General features: G+C 49.8%; 1 protein-coding gene across 2 annotated transcripts; it reads right to left on the reverse strand.

The window, feature by feature from the left end:
• Window positions 1-3,718: 3,718 nt before the first annotated feature.
• On the reverse strand, window positions 3,719-17,665 carry LSG1 (large 60S subunit nuclear export GTPase 1). Of its 2 annotated transcripts, XM_068406336.1 has the most exons (14): window positions 17,585-17,665; window positions 17,396-17,513; window positions 16,942-17,062; window positions 16,266-16,352; window positions 15,339-15,425; window positions 13,144-13,204; window positions 12,248-12,424; window positions 10,571-10,993; window positions 10,165-10,266; window positions 9,226-9,369; window positions 8,785-8,908; window positions 8,066-8,145; window positions 7,233-7,406; window positions 3,719-5,879 (listed from the first exon to the last, which is right to left on the reverse strand). In XM_068406336.1, exons 1-14 carry the CDS (start codon window positions 17,663-17,665, stop codon window positions 5,700-5,702), a joined length of 1,959 nt encoding a protein of 652 aa, XP_068262437.1. In that variant the 3' UTR covers window positions 3,719-5,699. The 2 variants fall into 2 exon arrangements, with proteins under 2 accessions (XP_068262437.1, XP_068262436.1); XM_068406335.1 differs by having other exon boundaries at window positions 12,221-12,424; window positions 17,396-17,641.
• Between the last annotated feature and the right edge of the window lie 3,475 nt (window positions 17,666-21,140).

Genomic DNA, 21,140 nt, shown 5'->3' on the forward strand with positions numbered 1-21,140 from the left:
GTGGTGGCTGAGTGAGATGTGGGGTGTGTCAAGAGAGGGAGAATCCCTTTTCCCTGGACCCCCACAGCAATTGTTCCCAAGCGTCCCCCTGTACTGCCGTGAGCACAGACAGTTCTGAGAGCCACCAAGCAGAGGCAACCCTTGCTAAAAACCCTTCGAAGCCCCAGATGAAGCTCAGGCTGGTTCATCAACACAAAGGGACTCTGCAGGGGTTTCCAGCTTCCCTTTGCTCTGTGCAGGCAGCGAAAGCCTGGCTCGACCGCGAGAACTTCCCGTCAGGGACACCACAATGTTCTGTTTCTTTGCCTCAACTGCCATGACTGCCAAGGGACAGGGGCTGGGGATCAGAGGGGGACATTTCCAGGAGTGGAAACCCAGTCTGCTCCACCAAGCCCTCCCACCCTGACACCACTCACAGGACAGACCCTTTTTCCACAGCAAGAAAAAACTCTGGGGCAGAGTTCCTCTGACTCAGGAGCTGTTTCTTTTCCTCTTGTCCTCACCATGACCTCTCTTTATGACCCAAGACGTCTTGGGCATCTCAGGCATTTAGGCCTGAGAGATTATACTCGGAGGTACCCTGGGGAGCTGCTCCCTGCCTCTCTCCCAGCAGCCCAGCAATAATTTTCCCCCAATATTTTTGCTGCAAAAAAAAAAAAAAAAAAACCACAAAAACCACAACTCAGGAAAAAAGCTAAACTAGAGCCACCACGCAGGGAGTTGACAGAGCACAACGCTGTTCCTCACAGACTTGTGGAGTATAGGAACGTGCTGGGGCCAGGCAATGGCATAAAGCTGATGGGAGCAGGGAAGGAGCTGTGAGAAGAGGGGGGGGGAAAAAAAGGCAATGGTGTTTCAGGACAACAAGGAAAGAGCTGCTTAACTTCAGCAGAAGCAGCCTGCAAGGCCCTGGACCGAGCTATCACCTTGCAAGAGCCGCCTTGCCCACTGTGGTCCTCTTGACCACCTTCTCAAGCAGGCTGGCTGGGGGCAGCTAGTTTGTGTGCCACTCTGCAGGGGTGCATGGGGGGAGTCCCTGGGGACCTGCACCTCTGCTGGGATCCCTGACTGGAACAGGACCCCACAGTGCTGTGCTGGGGACGGCTGCCTGGGCAGCCAGGGCTGCTCTCCCTCTGCCTTGGAAAGGCCGGCCCCTAATGGCAGGAGAGAAGGAGTTCAGCCTCCTCAGAAAAGCAATGAAGTATTTTTGGACCAGGCAGTGATTGCAGAAAGCTGGCGAGATGTACGCATGGCAGCCCCTCGCTGCGGGATCCCCTAGTGCAAAGTCATATTCCCACTAACCCTTGAGCTGGGACGTCAGGAAAAGATCAGAGACACCTGACCCTGCCAGCCACATGGCGTGGTCTGCAGGGAGGTGACAGGAAAAGGACCTTTTATGTGTAGTGGTGGCTCTGCCAAGCTGAGGGGAGCGAGGCTCGGTCATCACCAGGCCATGAAGCCACAGAAAGCCAAGACACCAGCTTGGGCAGCACCAAGGGTGCTGAAGGGGAAAATGCAACCGCACCGAACTTGCCGGTGCTCGGAGCCTGGCAGCTGCCTGTGCTCGCACAGGCTCTGCCCACTGCCCACCCACCCGACCCTGGGAGGGACGAGAAGGGGGCAGCCCACCTCAAACACTGCTCGGAGCAGCCTCCACCAAGCTCCTTGGAGCTGCTCCTGGGAGGGCAGGGAGCTGGGTGCCAGCAGAGACCTGCCAGCACCCACAGACAGGGGTAGGGTGAGGGCGAGCAGACCATCCCACAGCCACCACAACCTCCTCCTCTGCTGGTGGGACAGACCTGCATGGGACACCAGCTCACTTTCAGGGCATCATCCTCAGCAACAGGCTTTGCCCCATCCCGCCCCTGTAGGCTGTGCTGGGTCCCCCACTCCTCGCCCGTCCCAGGGGCCACCCAGTCACCCCCTGCTCACCCAGGGTGCCACGATGCTACCCCAGCCACTGCTGTCCCCAAGGTGCCCGCACCAGGCTGCCCAGCCAGGGGCATGCAGTGCTCCCCAAAGCCCTCAGCTTGGAGCAGGCTGCCACCAACCTGCACCTATGGCGAGGAGGAGCACCCCTGCACAAACCTGCTGTCTTCTGGGACTCAGGGGGGCCCCGGGGAAAGAGGGTGAGCAGGAAGCAGACCGAGGTGCCCCGTGAGGATCTGGGAGAGACTCGATGGCACATGAAGGCTGAACCTCCCTGAAAGCAGAACCTCAGGCAGCTCACAGCTCCCCACCACGAGAGGCTGCACTTGCTTGTCGTCTCAAGCCAGGCTGCCAAAAATCTCCTCCCCCAGGCCCAGCAGCCCAGGGCAGCAGGAGCCAGCACCTCCAGCATGCAGACATGGGGCCCACAACCACAGCAGAGGCTGGGCAGGGGCTGCAGTGTCCCCACCCTGCCCCAGGGTGCAGGGAGCCTTGCCCACCTGGATGCCAAGCTGGCTGGCGAGCAGTGCTCCGGCTGCATTGCAGATGTGGCCCAGGAAGCTGTACAGGAGGCAGAGGATGGACGCCTGCTGACAGCCCTGCCCTGGGCACCCACAGGACAGCCTAGGGCAGAGGGACAGGCTGCTCCAGCCGTGCTGGGCACTGTGGGATGCCAGAGCTAAGCAGCCCCACGGCCTCCCACAGTCCAGCCCAGCCCCAGGGAGTTACAGTGAGCGGGCGGCGATCCAGCACAGCACAGCCAGCATCCAGAGCCCCCAGGACACGCAGCCCGGCTCCCCAGCCAGGCAAGCTGCTGGCCAGGCAGGAGAGCCACTGTGCCCTGTGGCCGGTGTCCCCTGCACGGCTGGCTCCGAGCATCCCTGAGCAGGGAGTGCCACCATGGGCTGCCAGCACCGGCCCACAGGTACAGCACCCAGCACTGCCCTCCACCCACAGTACAGTGCCCAGCAGCTCCCCCAGGGCAGAAAGCACCAGACTCCTGGTCAGACTAGGGCTCCTTAAACTGAGCAGAAGACCAGGAGGAGAATGGCAGCTCCAGCTCCTGCCCTGCAGGGAGGAGAATTGTAGTTCATGATGCAAGTGCAAGGTATCATAAAATGGGAAGTTCAGCTTCGAACTATATTCCCAAACGAGCTCTCAGGTAATGACATCAGCCAGGAGAACTAACTGCTTGCATTATAAAGCAAAGCCCCCTAGAAGGGGAGGCAGACCGCTGGGGTGCTGAAAGTGCTGCGGATCCCAAAGAACAGACCGGAGCCAGTTGCAGCCCGCACACTCCTGCTACATGCACGAGGTACTTTGAGAAAACAGCACTCAGAAACAGAAACTTGCCTTCTGCAGACAGCCCCAGGAGCAGCCGAGAGGCACATTCAGCAGGTGGCCGGGGCGAAGCACAATGTCTCCTTTGTGCAGGCTCCTGACACCAGAGCAGCCCCACACCGCCTCAACCTGCCAGCTGCTCGTACGGGCTGTATTGAGCTGTCAACACGGCCTGGCTGACTCTCCCCAGCAAGGGCAGGGCAGGGTGGATGCGGTTCAGCTACAGACCAAACCACCACAGGAAAGCATTAATTGATCCACGGTCCTCGCCTATTACCCAGTTTCCCACTGCTCAATAGCAGCATAAAATATTAACAAGCCTTTAGGTCCACAACTCTCGTTATGGTCCTTCTTCTACCAAGGCAAGAGCCTTTTAGCACAGCAAGGAGCAGTTTACATTTAACAAACCTGAGAAAACATTAATTGCTCAGTTATATTTACACTGTGCCTCCATTCATTCACGCAAACACGGCAAGCGGTTCAGCAGGTCTTGCAGCCAAGGGTTTCTGCAAGCAACAAGCAGAATCATCCCAAGCCTCAGACCCTGGGGATTTCTGTTATTCACTAGATTTGGCAGGGTCTACACCAGGACACAGCCTGTCCACCAAGGAGGCTCATGGAGACCCAGCTGGGAAAGGGCTGAAAATGCAGAAGAAGAAAACAGGTATGTGCAACATGAACTAAGAATTGAAAAAGCTTTGAAAGGAAAGAAATAGAATAGAAAAAATATTTTAAAGCTTCGATAAAGGATACCCCCAACTTCAATTTGACAGATAACAGCTTCACGAAAGACAGGACAAAAAGAAATGGGTGTTTCTGAGCAATCAGGTCCCTAAAGTATTATAAGGGACAAAAGCAGAAACTATCCTTCCAAGGAGGGTGGGGAAGTCTAATCAGAGACCAATTTGGCTAGGACACAACCTCTTCAGGAAACAAAGGCAAAAAGCACCTCCTCCAGGAGAACCAGATTAAATAGTCTCTTCTGAGAATCTACTTTCCGCTATGGTACACTGACTTAAAATACCATTGACCATATTCATTCAGTATAATTATGCTTTAGTTTTACAGTTGGCAGGGAAGTATCTTCCCTTCAGTGATGTAATTAAGAACTCGAGCGCAGGGACTCCAGGGGAAGCAGGAGCCGAGGTGAGAGCTCTGCTATCAGGGGACCCCCCGCATACACGGTGCAAACTGGCTCTACAGGACAAGCACACAGAGGGTCACAAAGCCAAAACCAGCTTCGTTGCACGCCCCACATCTGCTGTGGCTTTGCCCAGCAGTTGCTTTCATCTCTCCATCCACACTTAAGGCCTGGAAAGTACAAAATTACAAGACAGCAATCCTTTTTTTAGTATGAGACCAGCGTCATCTGTTACTTTGCTTCACCACCTAAAAAAAAAAAAGCACAACTTGTCTTTGCGAGCCTTTCCAGTCCTATCATTACTCCCTGGGCTGGACTAGGGATGAAGAGCACTGACCAAGTGCAGAAATATCTTCTCAGCAGGGCAACCAAGGAGTAAATCTCACTTAAGCCTGATCCCAAGTAAGTACAGTCTTTTTAGCATCAAATGCTAATGTACTCATTAAAATCTGCTGTTATGACACTTCTGTGACGAGGTCAATGTCCGACAGGTCAGTGAGACAGAACATGATGCCATATAGGAAGTAAAATCTCAAATATATTTAAGGACAAATTAGCACCAGATTTTTGGCCGGTCACACGGAGCTAATGTTTTAAAATACCAACAGGAAGTCACACAGAAAAACAACTGGTACCAGCTCAGTGTGAAGGACAAAGCAGCAGCATTTTCCTTGCACGGTGTGCCATGCTCTGCTCTGCCTTAAGCAGAGAGATGGGGAGTGGTTCCAGTACCGGATTCTACAGAGTAGGGCTGGTACAGCAGAGAAGGAAGAGGGCAATAAAGATCCTTTTACCTCATTTCTCAACACACTAATGTGTTCTGTCAAATCAACAAACAAGCTTTAAAAAAAAGAGACAAGCAATAGCGTCTCAAAATGTAACAAACATCACTCATTGAAATGAAACTATTTAAAAGATTTTAGTCAGTTTTACAGGGCTTGCTTTGATCCCAACAGCTATAAAATACATCCTTTATGGATGGAAAAAAACATTCCTGCACAGCTCCATCTGCTCCCATTGAAAGGATGTTTCAGCAGCAGTCAAATGTCTGGGCTCGCTTCCAGATAACACAGGTTATCTGGAAGCCAGAACAGCCAGGTCTCTGTTGTTCTCAGAAGGGATGAACTTCAACTACCAGAGCCCACTCTTATCCCCTGCCCAGGCCAATCCACAGCACGGAGCTCCCAGGTCAGCTAGCCATGCCTACTTGTCCTTTTTTTCCCCCTCCGTTCAGGCCTGCAGGACAGTGCAGTCCCTGCCCAGGAAAGTCCAGATACCAGTGCCACAGCTAAGCCTCCAGGTGCTTAGTGATCCTGCGAATTTTCTCCTTCTTGTTCCTGTTTCCGTGTTTTTTCCAGGGCTTTCCTACCACATTCCCAGGATTGGGTGTAGTCACAGGCACGAGGCCGCTGCCAGGCCGGTATCCCATTGCAGCCCGGACACCTTTCATCAGGGCACGAACGTTCTCCTGGAAGAGGAGACAATCACCAGTGACCGATGAGGAGATATTTAACCACAAGGAACTGTGATATGTTCATAAAACCAGACACATGCAAGCTCAAACCCATCAAGACCTGCTCAGCCCCCAGCTCCAGAGCTGCAGGAAAGGTCACGCCATGCAGCTGAGTCAAAGCATGCCAGCACACTCCAGTTCTGTCTGCAGCCAAGCCTCGCTGCGCCAGGCCCTCAGCATCTACCACTGCAAGCAGAGGCAGAGCGTTGACGAGACACGGAGCTCCGACAGACATTAGCTACGGCACTAGGATTGATTCTCACAGTCTCTGCTTTGCACACAACAAATTGTCTTTGCAAATAAATCTGGCGTCTGGGAAAGCCAGAGACTAAAATAACTTGCTCAAGTCTGGAGCGTGGGTAGCGCTGCCGGGGCTCACAGCTCATTGCCAGCACTTTGGGCAGCCAGAGGAAGAGTCTGGTAATCCCAAAAATTCCTTTCAGGTCGTAGTTTTCCGAAACAGTTTACTGTTTTTTGAAAAGGCCCTGAGTTTTTGTTTTCAAAATGCATGACTATCTTTAGCTGTGCTGAAGCCAACACTGTTCATATCCAGCTAACCAAGCAGAAACGACCACGCTATCTATGACCCGTCCTCTTCACTGCTAAACACCCTGTTCTGATCTTTGTCAGGTATGCAGGCTTAGTCAGTTATGTGTTTGACATTTCATTGAGTCATTAATAAATTTTTTCAGTAGTGTAGGGGCAAAGCAGATCCCTGTGGGACCTAATAAAAAGCATAAAAGTTAAGAGAAATTCCCATTTTCCACTTCATTTTGAGATTTCTCAGATTTTAAATCTGTTTCTGTGTTCTCTTCATCCGATTTCAGGTTCTGAGTCAAAACAACCATGTAGTACTAAATCAATTGTCTTAAAGAAGCTGCTCACGTTACCTAAATACGTCATCTCAAGAAAGTAAAGTTAGTTTGAAGGACCTCTTAATCCAAAACTATGCTCTTGGTCGGCTGCTGTGTCACACCACTCTCCTTCCTTGTCTTTCTTCCCAGTCACTCTCCTGTTTGCTCAAGATTGATGTTAGGCCCATAATGACAAGGGTCACCCCACTGACCTTTTAAAAATCAACTATGCACACCTCACTAGCTGTCTTTCAGTCACCTAGGACATTCCCAGTGATTTAGGAGATAATGAAAAGAACAGAGAGCTCTTGGGTAGAAATTACGTGCAGATCCCACAGCACCTAACACCATTAATTCCACGCAGCATCCCTCCATCCTCAAAGCTATTTTTTCCAGTAACACTGACACACCAGTGCTGCAGTAAAAACTCCTAGAATAAATCTCTAGAATTTACCTGGTGGAAAAACGTTTTGTCCACCACATTTTCAATTTGTTTTGCTTTGGTATTTTTCTCAGGCTTCACCTGTGCACTAGCCTGCACAGTTCTGCTCTCTGGGCATCTTTGACGCTGGTGCTGAAAATCATTTGGGTCAACGCTAGGAGGTGGATGGCAATATAACAGCTTCCCCTGTGAAAGCAATGGGATACAGTTATTACCAAAAAACCTCAGAGAGAGACCCAGAGAAGAAAGAAAACAACTCCAAACTTAAGAAGGGCCCTGGAAGTCCAGGGGCTCACACTGGCAGACTATCAGTACACTTTATTTCTCCTCCCAGGCAACAACTGGCTTGACTTCTAAGTGGACATACTGTTCCACCTCTACTTCAAAGCACCATTTTCAGCTGCAATGTCCAGCTGCAAACAATACAGTGCAGAACTCTCAGGAGTACTGAAGAATCCTATTAAGAAATAGTCAACAATAAGTTGCCAAGAGGTGCTGTAGAAGCATGCAGTGTTACAACACTCAGAACTACAGTCCTTAGTGCCAAATGCTGGTCCAACTATACAATATGGGTGCGTTTCCTGATTATCTGCTGCCGATTTTAGAGATATAATTTATTTAGCTAGCACCATATTTTTAAGCAGCCATCTTTTTTAGATTAGCAGCTTGAGAAATTCCATTTATTCTTTTAAAACATAAAAATAGCCCGATTAAAAGAGTATTTTGACATACGGTGATTTTATCCAGAGAAATAGAGTTCACTTTATTGTGCTCCTTCATGCTCCAGTGAAACCTTCAATTCACCTTCTAGCAAGAAAGGAAACCCAGATGTGGGAAGCACTTACACTGACATAGTCTTTTAACACATATCGAGCTGATCTCGGCTGGTCTGGCTGTCCATGAGCTGTCATAAAGCCTCTCATATCTGGAAGACAAATCCAAAGTACATTCTGTGTCAGTACAACAAGAGAATTAATACACTCTTCTCTGCTGCCTAACTGCACATTTGCATCCTTTCTCAAAAACCTCCCTTAGAAAGAGGCTTCTGGTGGGGAATGCAGGGAAAAAAGGGAACATTGCTGACTGTAGGGGTACTGCAGAAGCATCCTAACCTGAAAAGAATGATGAGAGCTGACATCTCCCTACGACCAGAAAAACTGCTTTTTTTATTTTTGATTTAAGGCCAGAAAAGATTAACTGCATCAGAGAATCAGACAAGGGAGATAAACCTTCACTGCATTCTTCAAAGTCTAGTTCAAGACACAGTTGATGGGAGGCATCTAAAAGGAGGAGAGCACCACACTCCACAGACTGGCAGGGCATTTCACCAACACCCTCAACACAATCACTACAGCTGTCAGACAAAACTGGCAAAGCACCACTGTGACAAACACATGAGATCAGCTGTTAACAAAGGCCCTTCCTGAAAGTATGGGAAGTCCTAATGGGAGGTTCAATGCATGACAAACCTCAGCTGGGCCTAACTTTAAAAAGTTCTCCTAAGGCCATGTTCAGGACCATGCACACAGCACAGGCAATAGGTTTTAAAGGGATCATCACTCACATCCGTATGCTGTTAGCAGCTCTTCAGCTGTTGGCTTTCGATCTGGATCCTCATCTTCCCTTGGCCTTATGATATTTATTCCATAGGTTGCTTCCAAAATGTTTCGTGGGATATGCTGGCAAACATAAGCTAGTGAAGGAAACCACCTGGTGATTTTCAGCTACACAAGTAATCTTAATCCTGCCGTAGTCACTCCCAGAGCACACATTAAGAATGACTTCTGGATTTTGTCACAAACCAGAAAAACGATGCAAGCCTGACAAGACAAACTTGAAATGAGATGGGGAAAGACCAACACAGCAGGGCTGTTTTATCCAATGTGTGTCCCCACCACCCCCAACGTATGAGCACGTGTGCCCCTAGCAGGGCTGGAACATGCTACATTGCATACTCCAGATCCAGCGCTTGGGGACACTCTCACAAACCCCATGCAAAGGATATTAGAGAAATGGGTGGGACATGATCCCTCATCTGGTCTATGGGCAGAATTCCAGAACAAATCATTTCTGCCTTGGTAGAGATGAAAGATGGCATCACCAGACCAGGGCAATCACACAGGCACAGGCCAGGCTCCACATACAGGGTCTACACAATAAACAACCGATGAGTTCACCAAGGCAAGTCAATGTCCATGGAGCAAAAAGGAACAAAACAAAACAAAAGAATCAAATGCATAGATGGAACAAGGATGCAAATGAGAATAAGCAGAAATTCTACTAACACAGATATCTGCCCTGCTGGCCCCAGGCAATGAATTAAGGAAATCTGCAGTGGAAGGCAGCAGCACTTCAAAGGTTCATAAATAAGGTGTCCAGATGGGGGCAGCAAGATCTCCAGCTCTCCAGTCTGATGGGAGAGGAGAAAGCACTCCAGAAACCTTTAACTAAATTGGACTTTTTGGAACAGGTAGGAGATTGCACAAGTACAAATCCCACAATTCTTATTATAGCATTTGAGTTGCTACCTCAGAATTAGGAGCTTGATCAATATGAAAATGGCAGCATAATTAGACTTATAGCAACAACTGCAGACAAGGATGGTTTGAAAGCACACACTTTTCAGAGGTTCTCTCCTCATGACTGGTGTTGAAAAAAGAAGGGCCAAGCTACTTAAATAAAATCAGGACATGGAAAATATCTCCCATTGCACAGCAGCTCTCATCAGTGACTCTCAAACTGTAGCAATAGTTCAGAAGCAAGAACTACAGTCGCAAAATGATATACATCAAGCCCACCCCTCTCCAACCTAAACTCTGCTGGGCAGGGTTCAGGGTGGCAGAGTTCTCAGTGAGTCCACTTGGTTACAAGTAGTTCATAATGAAGCTCTCTTCCACTGAGGGTGGGGAGGTGGTGGGAAACCAATGCTCTTTGTTAGCAATACCTGAAAGTGTTTCGTATGGCCTGGCGTAGCAGACACTGACACCTTTTTATTTCCAAGGATTGTGTTGATGGTCGAACTTTTGCCAACATTAGGGTAACCCACCTAGATGACAAAGAAGTGGAATGGAAACAGTGATATCAGGCAGGGCGATGCCAGAAGACTGGCAGAGCTCTGACATAGGAGTACGTTAATAAAATGTACTAAAAAAATTAAGGCAAGCAGTGTGGAACATTGAGCTCCAGGAACTTCAGAATTAATCTTTGCACAAAACCCTCAGTGACTTGTGCTTGCTAGTTTTTTTACCCTTATAGGAAGCCACGCTGCAGGATGAATTTTTCCCATGGAAGGCATATGGAATTAAAATTTAGATTAAGCAAGTTCCATTTAAGCACAAAGTCCAACTCACCAGCCCAACATTTACTTCCCCATCCTTCACCCTTGGTCCATTGTGCATGGTTTTGAATATCTCCAGCAGCTCATCTCTCTGTACCAGATGGCTGAAGTTCCTGACGTTCCTGTTCTGCTCCTGCACTACACACTGCACTGCAGCACCATCAGTCCTGCTTTCCATCCTCTCTGGAGCAACAGCATTTACTCTGTCCTCGCCTTCATCTTCAGAACAGGTTTGCCAGGCCTCCTCTTCATCATCTTCACAGTCTTCATATTCATCACTACTGTCATCATCACTAACCAGAACTTGGTTTACAGTTTGGAAAGCACTGCCTGTGGATGTGGTTTCTGCGCTGTCGTGTGCTGTATCTTCTTCTTGAGTGGAGCTTTCATCCCCAGAATCACTAGGGTCCTCTGCTACATCTTCAGCATCTAGTTCCTGTGTGAACAGTATTTCATGGGTGAAATGCAAAGATAACACTAAGTCTTGCTGTTGACTGCAGTTGCTGCAGCGCAGTCAACTGTGTTTTCATCAACCACATGCCACGGACTGACAATTCACTGCTTACATCACACAGGGGTTTTAGGGGTCTTAAGTAGGATACAGAAACAACTAGCCCGTTTTAGGAGAATGACAGAAGTCTTCCAAGAGGGACTGTTAGCTTCTCTGTGAAGCCGTTAGAGGTTTCTCTCCAGAAGCACAACTCTGAATGCGGGCACACCCACAGCACCCTTAAACATAGCAGCAGCAGAGCCCAGCAAATATATTTTTTTATAACTATCAAGTGTTCCTAGTAATAGGAATAAATGTAAATTTTCCAAAATGTTCAGAACACAAAGCTATTTTGTTTCAGGTCTAAGCATTCCATTAAAATAATTTCAAGCTGTCTTGTTTTCAGTCCAATTCTTTACATTTCTTCCCTGTCAACAGTTCACATTCAAAAAGAAAGACCTTTTCATAACAATAGTATTTTGACCTTTCTTTCCAAAAAACAAAACAGTCTCGCTTTTACAACAATCTCTAAAAACATTTTATCCAAGGACTGTAAACCAGCTGAATAGACTAGGTATTTTTGGAAGGAGATACGGGATATTCCATAGCTCAGCAGCGATGGCTGTAGCAAATGAAGTGAGTAAAACCTGAAAGCGGCATCTACTGATAACACGTAACTTGGGGCAGCAGCACAGTTTGTTCCACTGGGCAAAGAAAGGCTCTCAGGTACTTCAGGTTCTCTAAGGAACACCTCCCCCCCAGCCCGGGAGAGAAAAAAAACCTCTGTACAGATAACCACGTTCCTCACAGCATCCCTCTTGGAAAGGATTCCAATTCTGACAATGAGTTCAGAGTTTACAAACAGATCTACAAGGGCTGTTTCTGCAGATATTCATCAGTAGCCTTAAGGGACAAATTTACATTCTAGTTCAGTATTATTTATCATGTCATTAACCTTGAAAGAGAAACTGCAAGCACTATGAACAGTGTACCACTTTGTTTCAGAGAGAGGAGAGTAAAATGGTGAGCAATCATTAAAATGCTGTTTTACAGCCACATAGATCCTGAGAATAATCCTTCTTTGAGAGAAGGACTGTGCCCCTCCTAGAAGGATGCTCAGGTATATCACAAGCATAACTACAAAGCAAGTTATCAGAGGCAGCCAGCACATACCCAGTTGGAACTGGTCATCCACAGTACCTGTGCTTCTCCAGACAGCCGTTTGCACTCTGCCAAAGCTGACCAGAACACCACCTTAATGCCCTCTTTCTCAAAGAACTGTGCCCAAGCAGCCCGCTGCTCCTCACTCAGTAAGTCGGCTTTGTTTATCAGGATCATGTTCTCCTTGTCATTGCTGACTTCCTTAACATAACTTTCCTGAAGAAAACAAGAGAAGGACCAGTTCGTACTCTGGTTTGGACTCCTCCTCCCCCCAAGGTGAGATAAGAGCAGCACGACAGGTTACCCCATCCAGCTCCACACGAGTGCAGCTAAGCTTACCGTCCCCTGGGCCAGATGGAACTGGTGTTTAGCAGACAGCTACAAGAACAAATTGGAGCGTGCAACTGCAGCAATACAGGTTGTTTCTGGCCACGTGTGCAAACACCTTGTCTGCTTAGAGCTACGACAAGATATTAATCAGCACCTCACATCAGGAACTCCTAAGATGAACTACTTGAGCAATTTTGTATCTCATTGATGCACAGTGTTCTATAGTCCACCATTACAAAGTTGCCAGTTCAATAATTCTTGATCCTTCGCTTTCAGCACAGTAATCCTGACCCATTTTTATTCCACTATGCTTTTAAACAGAACAATTCCTCTAACTGTGGATACTTCTGGTGGGTAATGAGGAGCAATATAAAATCTGCAATATAACATCTGCAGAACTGCCTCTAAATCCACAACACTGTGTGAAATACCAAAAAACATTGAAGAAAAAGAATTTGATGCAAGAATACTTGCATAAATAAGATATCCAGTTAGGCAAAACAGCAGAATAGCTTCAAGGTAGCTGCATGTGTTAAACAAAAAATAAATCATATAAACTCTAAGAAATAAAATGAAGACAACATTCAAGAAAGTGGTTTACTTACCAGATCTTGGCATCTAAACAGAAGGGGGTTTCTAGCATCTACTATCTGGACTACAATATCACTGCAAAAATAAAAGAAAGCCCTATAAAGTACTCTTTCTTACCTTGCCTCAAAGAAAGCAGCAAGGCACAGCACATTACTCGCTTTTAGGTTTTGCTTGGAATTTTAATGGTTTTAACTGTTTTATCCTACGAAGTACCTTTTCTGAATTAACAAAGCATCTCAGCATCCCACATACTCCAGAGCCACACTCCTGCTACAAGCCAGTACTGGTGTACAGTATTTCTGCCTCACTTGGCTAATTCCACAGCTGGCAAGGGGAAAGGAAGCACGCGAGTTTTGCCAATCCATCTACCCTTCAGAAATGCTCACCAGGCAAGAACCAGAGTAGTGGTATTCTATCCTTTAGCACCTAACTAAAAACTGTGATAACACAACTTTTTCTGTCTATTCTCATACCCCAATTGCTGCGGGGTGGCTACAGAGAGGAAGAAGAGGTAGTTTTCCCACACAGTGAGATATTCTGCAACACTGTTGTCCCCTTTGCATGGAGCAAGATGTACAAAGTCTCCCACAAATGACAAGGAGATTCTAAGCATTTGCTATCAGGCATTTTCAGCTTTCCTTTGTGCTCTTCTTGTCACAAAAAAACATAGAACAGTGAAAGAAAAGTCTTAGACTCCAGTGAAACATGTTGCTCCCCCATGCAAGCAAGGCCTTGCAAGCGTGCTTTTAGGAAACATCTTCCAAATCCAGACACTAGGTTGCCACCACATACATGAGCGAGACTCATCAGTTCTACATGCAAATGAAACACATTGGCTTCAGACACCAGAGGCATCCATGCTTCTTTTTTCAAAAGGAAGGGAAAAAATTTAAGTACATTCTCTTCCACTAGAACTTCTCCAGGCAGGTAATTTAAAATACTGGTTGCTATGCGCTGATTCTATTTGTTTGACAGGGATTTCTGTTAACTCAGGACAGCTTCGGAACACCACGAGTTCAATGGAAGAATTTCAAGCCTCACTAGGCAGTTGGTTACATATTAAAAAAAAAAAAAAAAAAAAAAAAAATCAATAAACCCCCCAAGGGAGCTATTTAATAAGCTGCATGGCTGCAAAGAGGTACAAAGCAGTTACAGAAATTCAAAGATCAATACAAGAGAAAGCTGACACCATGGTACTGGGATTGGATACAGAGAAGTTACTGAATCACAACGCTGGGAGCTAGTCTGAAGCAAACACAAGAGAAGACTGACAAAAGAGCAAATTATCTGGCAAGGTAAGGGACTGGACCACTTTTCTGCGCGATTCTGAGACAGCATCCTCACTCTACATGAAATAAAAAGCTCCAACAAGAGCAGAAATGCATTAATAACACACTTCAGCCACCTCAAAACACACAATACACTACTCGCACTGCACATCATGATACCCTGTAGTGGATGCTCCAGACCCAGCCCTCTCCCAGTCAAAGGCCCAGCAGCACCCAGTACAAAGCCACTTCTGTGAAAGGACCAGCTCACCATGACCTCACTGGTGAAGTATTTTTCAATTTTAGGAAAATCGGACGAGATGATCTCAAACTTAATTACTAGTGAAATTAAATGCCCCAGTTAGATTAACGCAGCAGATAGCACTCCTATTGTATTACAGCTCAGCAGGGCAAACAAAGCTATTCCTGTGATATGACAGGTTGCTGTCTTTTGCGGACTGCTGCAATTTCTCTGCATGGCAAGAGGCCAAGGACCAAGAGGTTCCTTCTTTCCCACTGTTATTTAGTTGTTCTCCCTTGCCTCCTGCCCCTGACCAGCAGGCTGCTGCTGTGTGGTTGAGAGAGAGGGGAAAGGGTTAATCTTGGCAAAAGGCCTCAAAGACACATTCTCAAGAGAGGCCTCTCACACAGAGCTTCTGGAAGAGGCCAAGAGCAGCAGCTTCTGAAGAATCATCAGAGACTTGCAGTGAACCGCCTGCAACATTGCGGTGCTGAGAGCTAGCATGCACCACCAGCAGCTGCCCTTCTTCACGCCACATGTTGATCACTTCAAAACAAAACCACTTCAGTGCTGATAATAAAACATTACTAACTGTAATTGTTTTTCCTGTGCTCAGACACTTGAAGCTTGACTCAAAGTCTTCAATTCAGGAAAACACATTAAACATGACTTTTAAAAGTTACATAGTGATATTCTTTACCTTCTTTCAATGACTCTCCAAAGCTGACGCCAAAATTCCAAGTTTCGTTCAAATGGGGTTAGAATTAACTTTTTTTCTTCTTCAAGGCTAAGACAAAACAGAGCAAAGATGTCTCATTTGGCCCATTTCAGGCAATAAGCACACCACCAGTTCTTCCTTAGATCCAGGACGCTTTCATTTCAGGGAGAGCTATCAAATCAGACTGATATAGCAGGTACTATTTCTGCTGGTTTTGTGTCCAGGTAAACTGGTGGCAGTGGCACTGGTTCAATGGGGACACAATGGCTCCTGACCATGCCAATGGAGAAGTGGTAAATGATGGAAAAAGCAAACACTCATCAGAAGTCTGCCTGTGAAATTTCAGAGCCACAATAATAAACCAGGGAAGCTATCCCAAATGCCAGCAGTTATTACTCAACCGAGTACCACCTGGAAAACATAACAAATTTGGGGATGGTACCTGACATGGCTCTATACAACCTTTGACTATTACCAGTGCCTGAGGGACTTTGCTCAGGGCAAGCATGGGTTCGCTGGGTGTGTGCAGACACCACCTAACTCTCCAGGCCAGCAGAGGCAGCGCAGGACCAGCACAAGCACTGCACACTATTCAGAGCAGCACTGTTGCTCTTAGAAAACATGTTCACCACTCCTCCACTTCACAGGCAAGAGCAGAACATCACACTCCGTACTGAAGAATTTTAACTGTAATCAGTACAAGAACGTGCACACACGTGACAGCTATGCAGAGCTCACCACAAAGGTGTGCCTGGACTGTGGATGGGCTGTCCAGCCTTCCAAAACAATTACAGGGAGCTACTGACATGACGTTAATTTTATAGGTCCAGCAAGGATAAATACACCCCACCGCTTCCTGTGTCTCCAAATCCCACCAGCTACTTACCCAGACACAAGGGGCATACTCACTGGGCAAGCTGTCGCCTCCACTCGAGAAAGCTCTCCCTCTCAGCTTGCTTCAAGTCCTCCGCACTGGTCGTCCTATCCCAGTGTGGCCTGTAACAATCACATTTTGAGGTGAGTGGTCAGAAGCAGCAATCAGACCAGTTACGTCACTGCAATAAACATCCATAAAGAACACAGGGACCACACATTCAGCTATGCTGAGATGGTTATAGTTCAGATGTGTGTTGACCTGTTTCCAGCAGCTTTAAGTACGTCTTTTTACCTTGTTCCTTCTATACTCCACTAGCTGAAAGGCCACTACCCTACGCACACCAGATCTCACAAAGCTGTTTATTTGAGCTAAGATCTGTAGGGCATTTAAGATGGGGGATTCACCTCTCTGTCCACCATGCACAGAGCTCTGGAAAGGCTTACTAGATGGCCTGGATGCACCAGCTCCAGCAGTGCCAAGCTTTGAGCAGGAAACTCATGAAATCAGGACAGACAGGCTGAGGCTTGCAGCACCCGTGTGGCAGGCAGGCACCTGTGCTGTGGGTTACATCAGGCATGTGCAGGCCAGGTAGTGGCTTCCCTAAAAACAGGGTATTGACAAAGCAGAGGGCTGTCCCTGGGCTTGCGGCCACCAAGGGGCCGAGCCCACTCGGCAGAGGGGACCCAGGCCCAGCCCTGCAGGACTCACCTCCGTGGGATGCGCAGGAACTGCCGGTTCTCCTCATGCAGCTGCTGGACACGCTGGGCCTCCTGGGCCGTGAGCAGGCCCGTGCGGCTCTGGGCAGACACGATCTGGATGTTAAGATGCTCTGCAGAAAGAGCGAGACAGTCACCCAGAGAGCCAGCTGTCCCTGTCACCAGCCCTGCTGGCTCCTGCCACCCCACCCCAGCCCTGCTGACCCCCAGCCCTGCCTCAGGACCCCATCCCCTGGTCCCTTGCCTGCACAACCCCATCGCCAGCCCCAGACCTGCTCCCTCTCCCTCATCCCAGAACTGGCCCTGGACCCCCGCCTGGGTCCCCAGCCCCAGGTCCCCCTCCCCAGCCCCTGGTTGTTCCCTCCCGGCCCTAAGGTCCCCCTCGCCCGGCACTGGGCCCCTCCCCTGGCCCAGCCGCAGCCCAGGACCCCTCCCCGGGCCCTCACCGGCCATGAAGCGGGTGCCAGCCAGCTCGGCCGTGGCCAGGAACTCCTCCAGCGGGCTCTGCTCGGCCGCCGACCGCAGCTCCGGGCCGCGCTCGCCGCCCACCTCGCTGGCGTGCAGCTGCGGGGACAAGAGGCCGCCGTCAGCCCAGGCCGCCCAGGCCACCCCGGCCCCCGGCCACCCCGGCCTACCCATGAGGAGGCGCCGCGGCGCTCCGGGCCGCGCTGCCGCTGCAGGCTGCGGCCCAGCCCCACGCCCCGCTTCTTGCCCATGCCGCCGCCGCCTCCAGAGGAGGCGGGAGCGCCCGCCCCGCTTCCGCCGCCACGCGCGGGGGCCTCCGCCGCGCCCCGCGCCCGCGGAGCAGCGTTCCGGGCAGCCGGGTTCCGGGGCGGCCCTGCGCTCCTCGCGCCCGCCGCCGGGCGGCGCCACGGCCCCGGCACCGCCGCCCCCCGTGACCGGCCCCCCGTGCCCGGCCGGCCTCTCCATCGCTCCGTGCGCTCACGGACCAGCCGTCCGGCACCCGCCCGCACGCTGCCCTGCCCGTCCGTCTGTCCACCCGCACCCACACACACCCTCTGTCCACCCCCACGCTGCCCTATCCGTCCATCCATCCGTCTGTCCCCACGCTGCCCTGCCCATCCATCCATCTGCCCATCTATCCATCCATCTGTCCATCCATCCATCCCCACGCTTGCCCTGCCCATCCATCCGTCCATCCATCCATCCATCCGTCTGTCCCCACACTGCCCTGCCCATCCATCCATCCACCCCCACAGCTCTCAGCACGGACACACGCCTCTCCGATGCTCCCCTCCTCAAGGCCAGTTCTAACCCTCCCACTCCCACAGCAGCCACCAGCCCCACCATTAACACATGGCACTAATAAAACACAAGGCACGTCTAAACACGACGCCCAGAGGTCTGTGCTGCTCCACGGAGCCCAACGCACAGGGCTGTGAGCCCCAGCAGAGCCACCTACGGCAGCGCCGACGGCTGCGGGGGCCGGTTTTGCTCGCCGGTTCGGCCTGGCACAGATGCTATCTCCGAGGAGCGAACAACGCCAGCAGCGAGGCGTGCGAAACCCTGTCCCAGCAGCCGGCGATGGGGGCAGGGGTTTTGTGCGTCCCTCCGGGGAAAGCCACAAGCTCCCGGGGCTGAGGTTGCCCCTGCGCCCTGTAACACACCCAGCCCAATGCAGGATCCCCATCCCCGGTCTCCATCATCCCAACACAGCGAATAGTGTGTATGAGGAACAACGGTGACAAAGCAGGATCCTGGTTGTGACAGTGGAAGGTGTGCTATGAGGCAGCTGCCAAAATCTAGCCAGAGTCTGGGCATCTCTGCAGGACAGAGGACATTGCCCACCCAGCCAGGGAACCATCAAACAGGTTTCGGTAGCAGCCGTCGCAGCCGGGTCCAGGTCAAGATGGGAGAGAAGGTTCAATTAATAAACAACTCGACCTGTTCTTGCACAGTGAACTGATTTATGAACCATTTCTCCTTTATGGGTATTGGGTTAAGGCCAGACATTTTTGACTATAACTCTGAAATGTGTATCAGTTGTAATCAGAGAATAACCTGGCTAAGCCCTGGAAAACACAGGTCCTGCCGACACAGGCAGGCAAAGCTTAACTTCAGGTGCTGGCCGCCAGCGGCACGGCAGCGTGCAAAAGCCCATGGGCAGGAGTGGTCTTTTCTCACGCTCAGCACTACGTCATGCTTCCCCAGGATAAACGCTCGTTAGGAAGACACAGTTCTTCCTTTCTTCTCCTTTTCAAAGCCGGCAACCGTACGGCATAAATTTCCCAAGAACGTCTGAAACCTTGCCATGCTCATCCCAGGCGCTGCCACCACCGCCAGCCTGTCCCAGCCCCTCCTTTGCCTCCTAAAGGCAAATAAGACAGATGAAAGGGGACTCAGCGTTCGCCTTTTCATTTATGCGAGGTGCTTCAGTGGAGGGCTGGTGGGCTGCAGACAGCACGCAGGGATTTAGTAAATTAATTTTTAATCAAGTCATCTTTAATAAAACCATCTCAGGTCTTTATGTGGGCACTGAGGCAGTAATATAAGTGCTCATTATTCTATTTCTTTTGTACTTCAGTTGAAAGGTACCTTCCTTCTGCGCTGCATAATCATCAACCAAGGCAGCCAGCCAGCCTGGCCTTTCCCCACACCTTGGGTCTGGCAGCACTTCTAACCCCACAGCTGAAGCAGGCACGATGCCATTCCCAGGCTGCCCAACCAGGGGCAAAACGCTTTAATAATCCCATCGGCGCAGCCCCGGCAGCGCAGCCTCGGCACCGCCGAGGTCCTTGGCTGGTGACACAGCCACCGGTACGGAGCACAGAGCTCGATGGACCTCCATGGGACATGGGCAGCCATGGCTGGTGGCATGAACTGGAAACAGAGACACTTGGGGACGGGCAAAAGTGCTGGCACAGGGGGGAGAAGGAGGCTCAGGCTTGCTCCACTGCCTGCAACCCTCTGTGTATGCTGGGGGCGGTGAGGTTTGAGGGTAACCTGAGAGCAAAGATCTGTGCATTTTGATTGGGGTGGTTTTCCCACACGTTACCCTTTATTCCCACACTATTCCCCATTTCCAGACTGAAGTGCTCCAGGGACAGTCACTGCAGATATTTTCTGCCACCTTTGTGGGAGCTGCTGAAGAAAAGCGCAGATTGCCCTCATTCTTGCAACAGACACATTTCTGGGCGCTTCATAAACACTAAGGAATTATTTCTGTCTGCTGATGCCAGCAGCACAGCGAGGATCGTTTTGAGCAGAGCAATGCTGAAGGAGATACAGACTGGGTGATCCAAGGGACAGAGACATCAGAGCCTCAGCTAGCATCTTAATTGGCTATTTCTAATTGCAACGTTTCTCATCCCACCCCTATTGCTCTGCTGTGCCTACCTGAGCAAGACAGGCTGATTCTGGTTTTACCTAAACATGACAACCTGCTTCTGCTAGATTAATCGTGGATCAATCTCACGCAGTGAAAAGGGCCATAGAGGAAGAGGTGCTGTCACAAGAGCTGTACAGAGGCAGCTTGGCACCAGTGTGTGCATGCCAAGAGCCCAGACCACCAAGCAGACTGTGGAGGAGAGGAGCGCGCTGCTGCCAAGTCCAATAAACCTGTTGATTTGCAGCCCACTCCCGTACGATGCAGCAGCTACCACGGCAGGCAAAATGAACACGAGTTTTGCTGCTGGGTCCCGTTTTTACAACTCAGCTCTTTGACAGCAGTGCTTGGGCTGGAGCGCAATGCTGTCCCGGGACAGCAAGCACCCCCTGTGCATCACCAAACCTCTCACCGCTCCTTTGAAGTGTGTAACTGAGTGCCCAGCGCTGCCGGCTCTTTGGAGGGTGGCCATAGCTTTGGGACTTCTCACAAAACCATTGCATAGACAAAGCAAAATCTGCTGTCCTTCTAGCACACTGTAATCATCAACTTGTGTCAAAAGGGCTGGCTTCCCTCCCAACTCCTTCTGCCTTGGAGCCAAACCACTGCTCCAGTGTTTGATGCAAATCCTGAGAATTATTTAGCAGCAGCAGCTCTTTTTCAGAAGCCAACACCACCAGTGCATTTTTGCCTAAAGGAAACATTGTTCTTTCTGGACAACTTTTCCTCCATTTTCCTCTACGGCAGCACTGGGAGATCTCAGGACTGTGTCTCTAAAATATTCATGTGACAGCTATTCATTATTCATCTAGGCTCACAATGCTCGATTCAGCGGCACTGCCAGC

This window comes from Nyctibius grandis, chromosome 8, assembly GCF_013368605.1.
Source record: "Nyctibius grandis isolate bNycGra1 chromosome 8, bNycGra1.pri, whole genome shotgun sequence".
NCBI lineage: Eukaryota > Metazoa > Chordata > Aves > Nyctibiiformes > Nyctibiidae > Nyctibius > Nyctibius grandis.

Excerpts from the sequence above, each read along its gene's own strand:
- LSG1 (XM_068406335.1), bottom strand. The coding sequence starts at position 17,588 with ATGGGTAGGCCGGGGTGGCCGGGGGCCGGGGTGGCCTGGGCGGCCTGG. Across the intron at positions 9,370-10,164 it reads GCCATACGAAACACTTTCAG|ACCCTGTATGTGGAGCCTGG; the intron begins GTATTGCTAACA and ends TTTATTGTGTAG. Across the intron at positions 7,407-8,065 it reads TGTTAAAAGACTATGTCAGT|GGGAAGCTGTTATATTGCCA; the intron begins GTAAGTGCTTCC and ends TTGCTTTCACAG.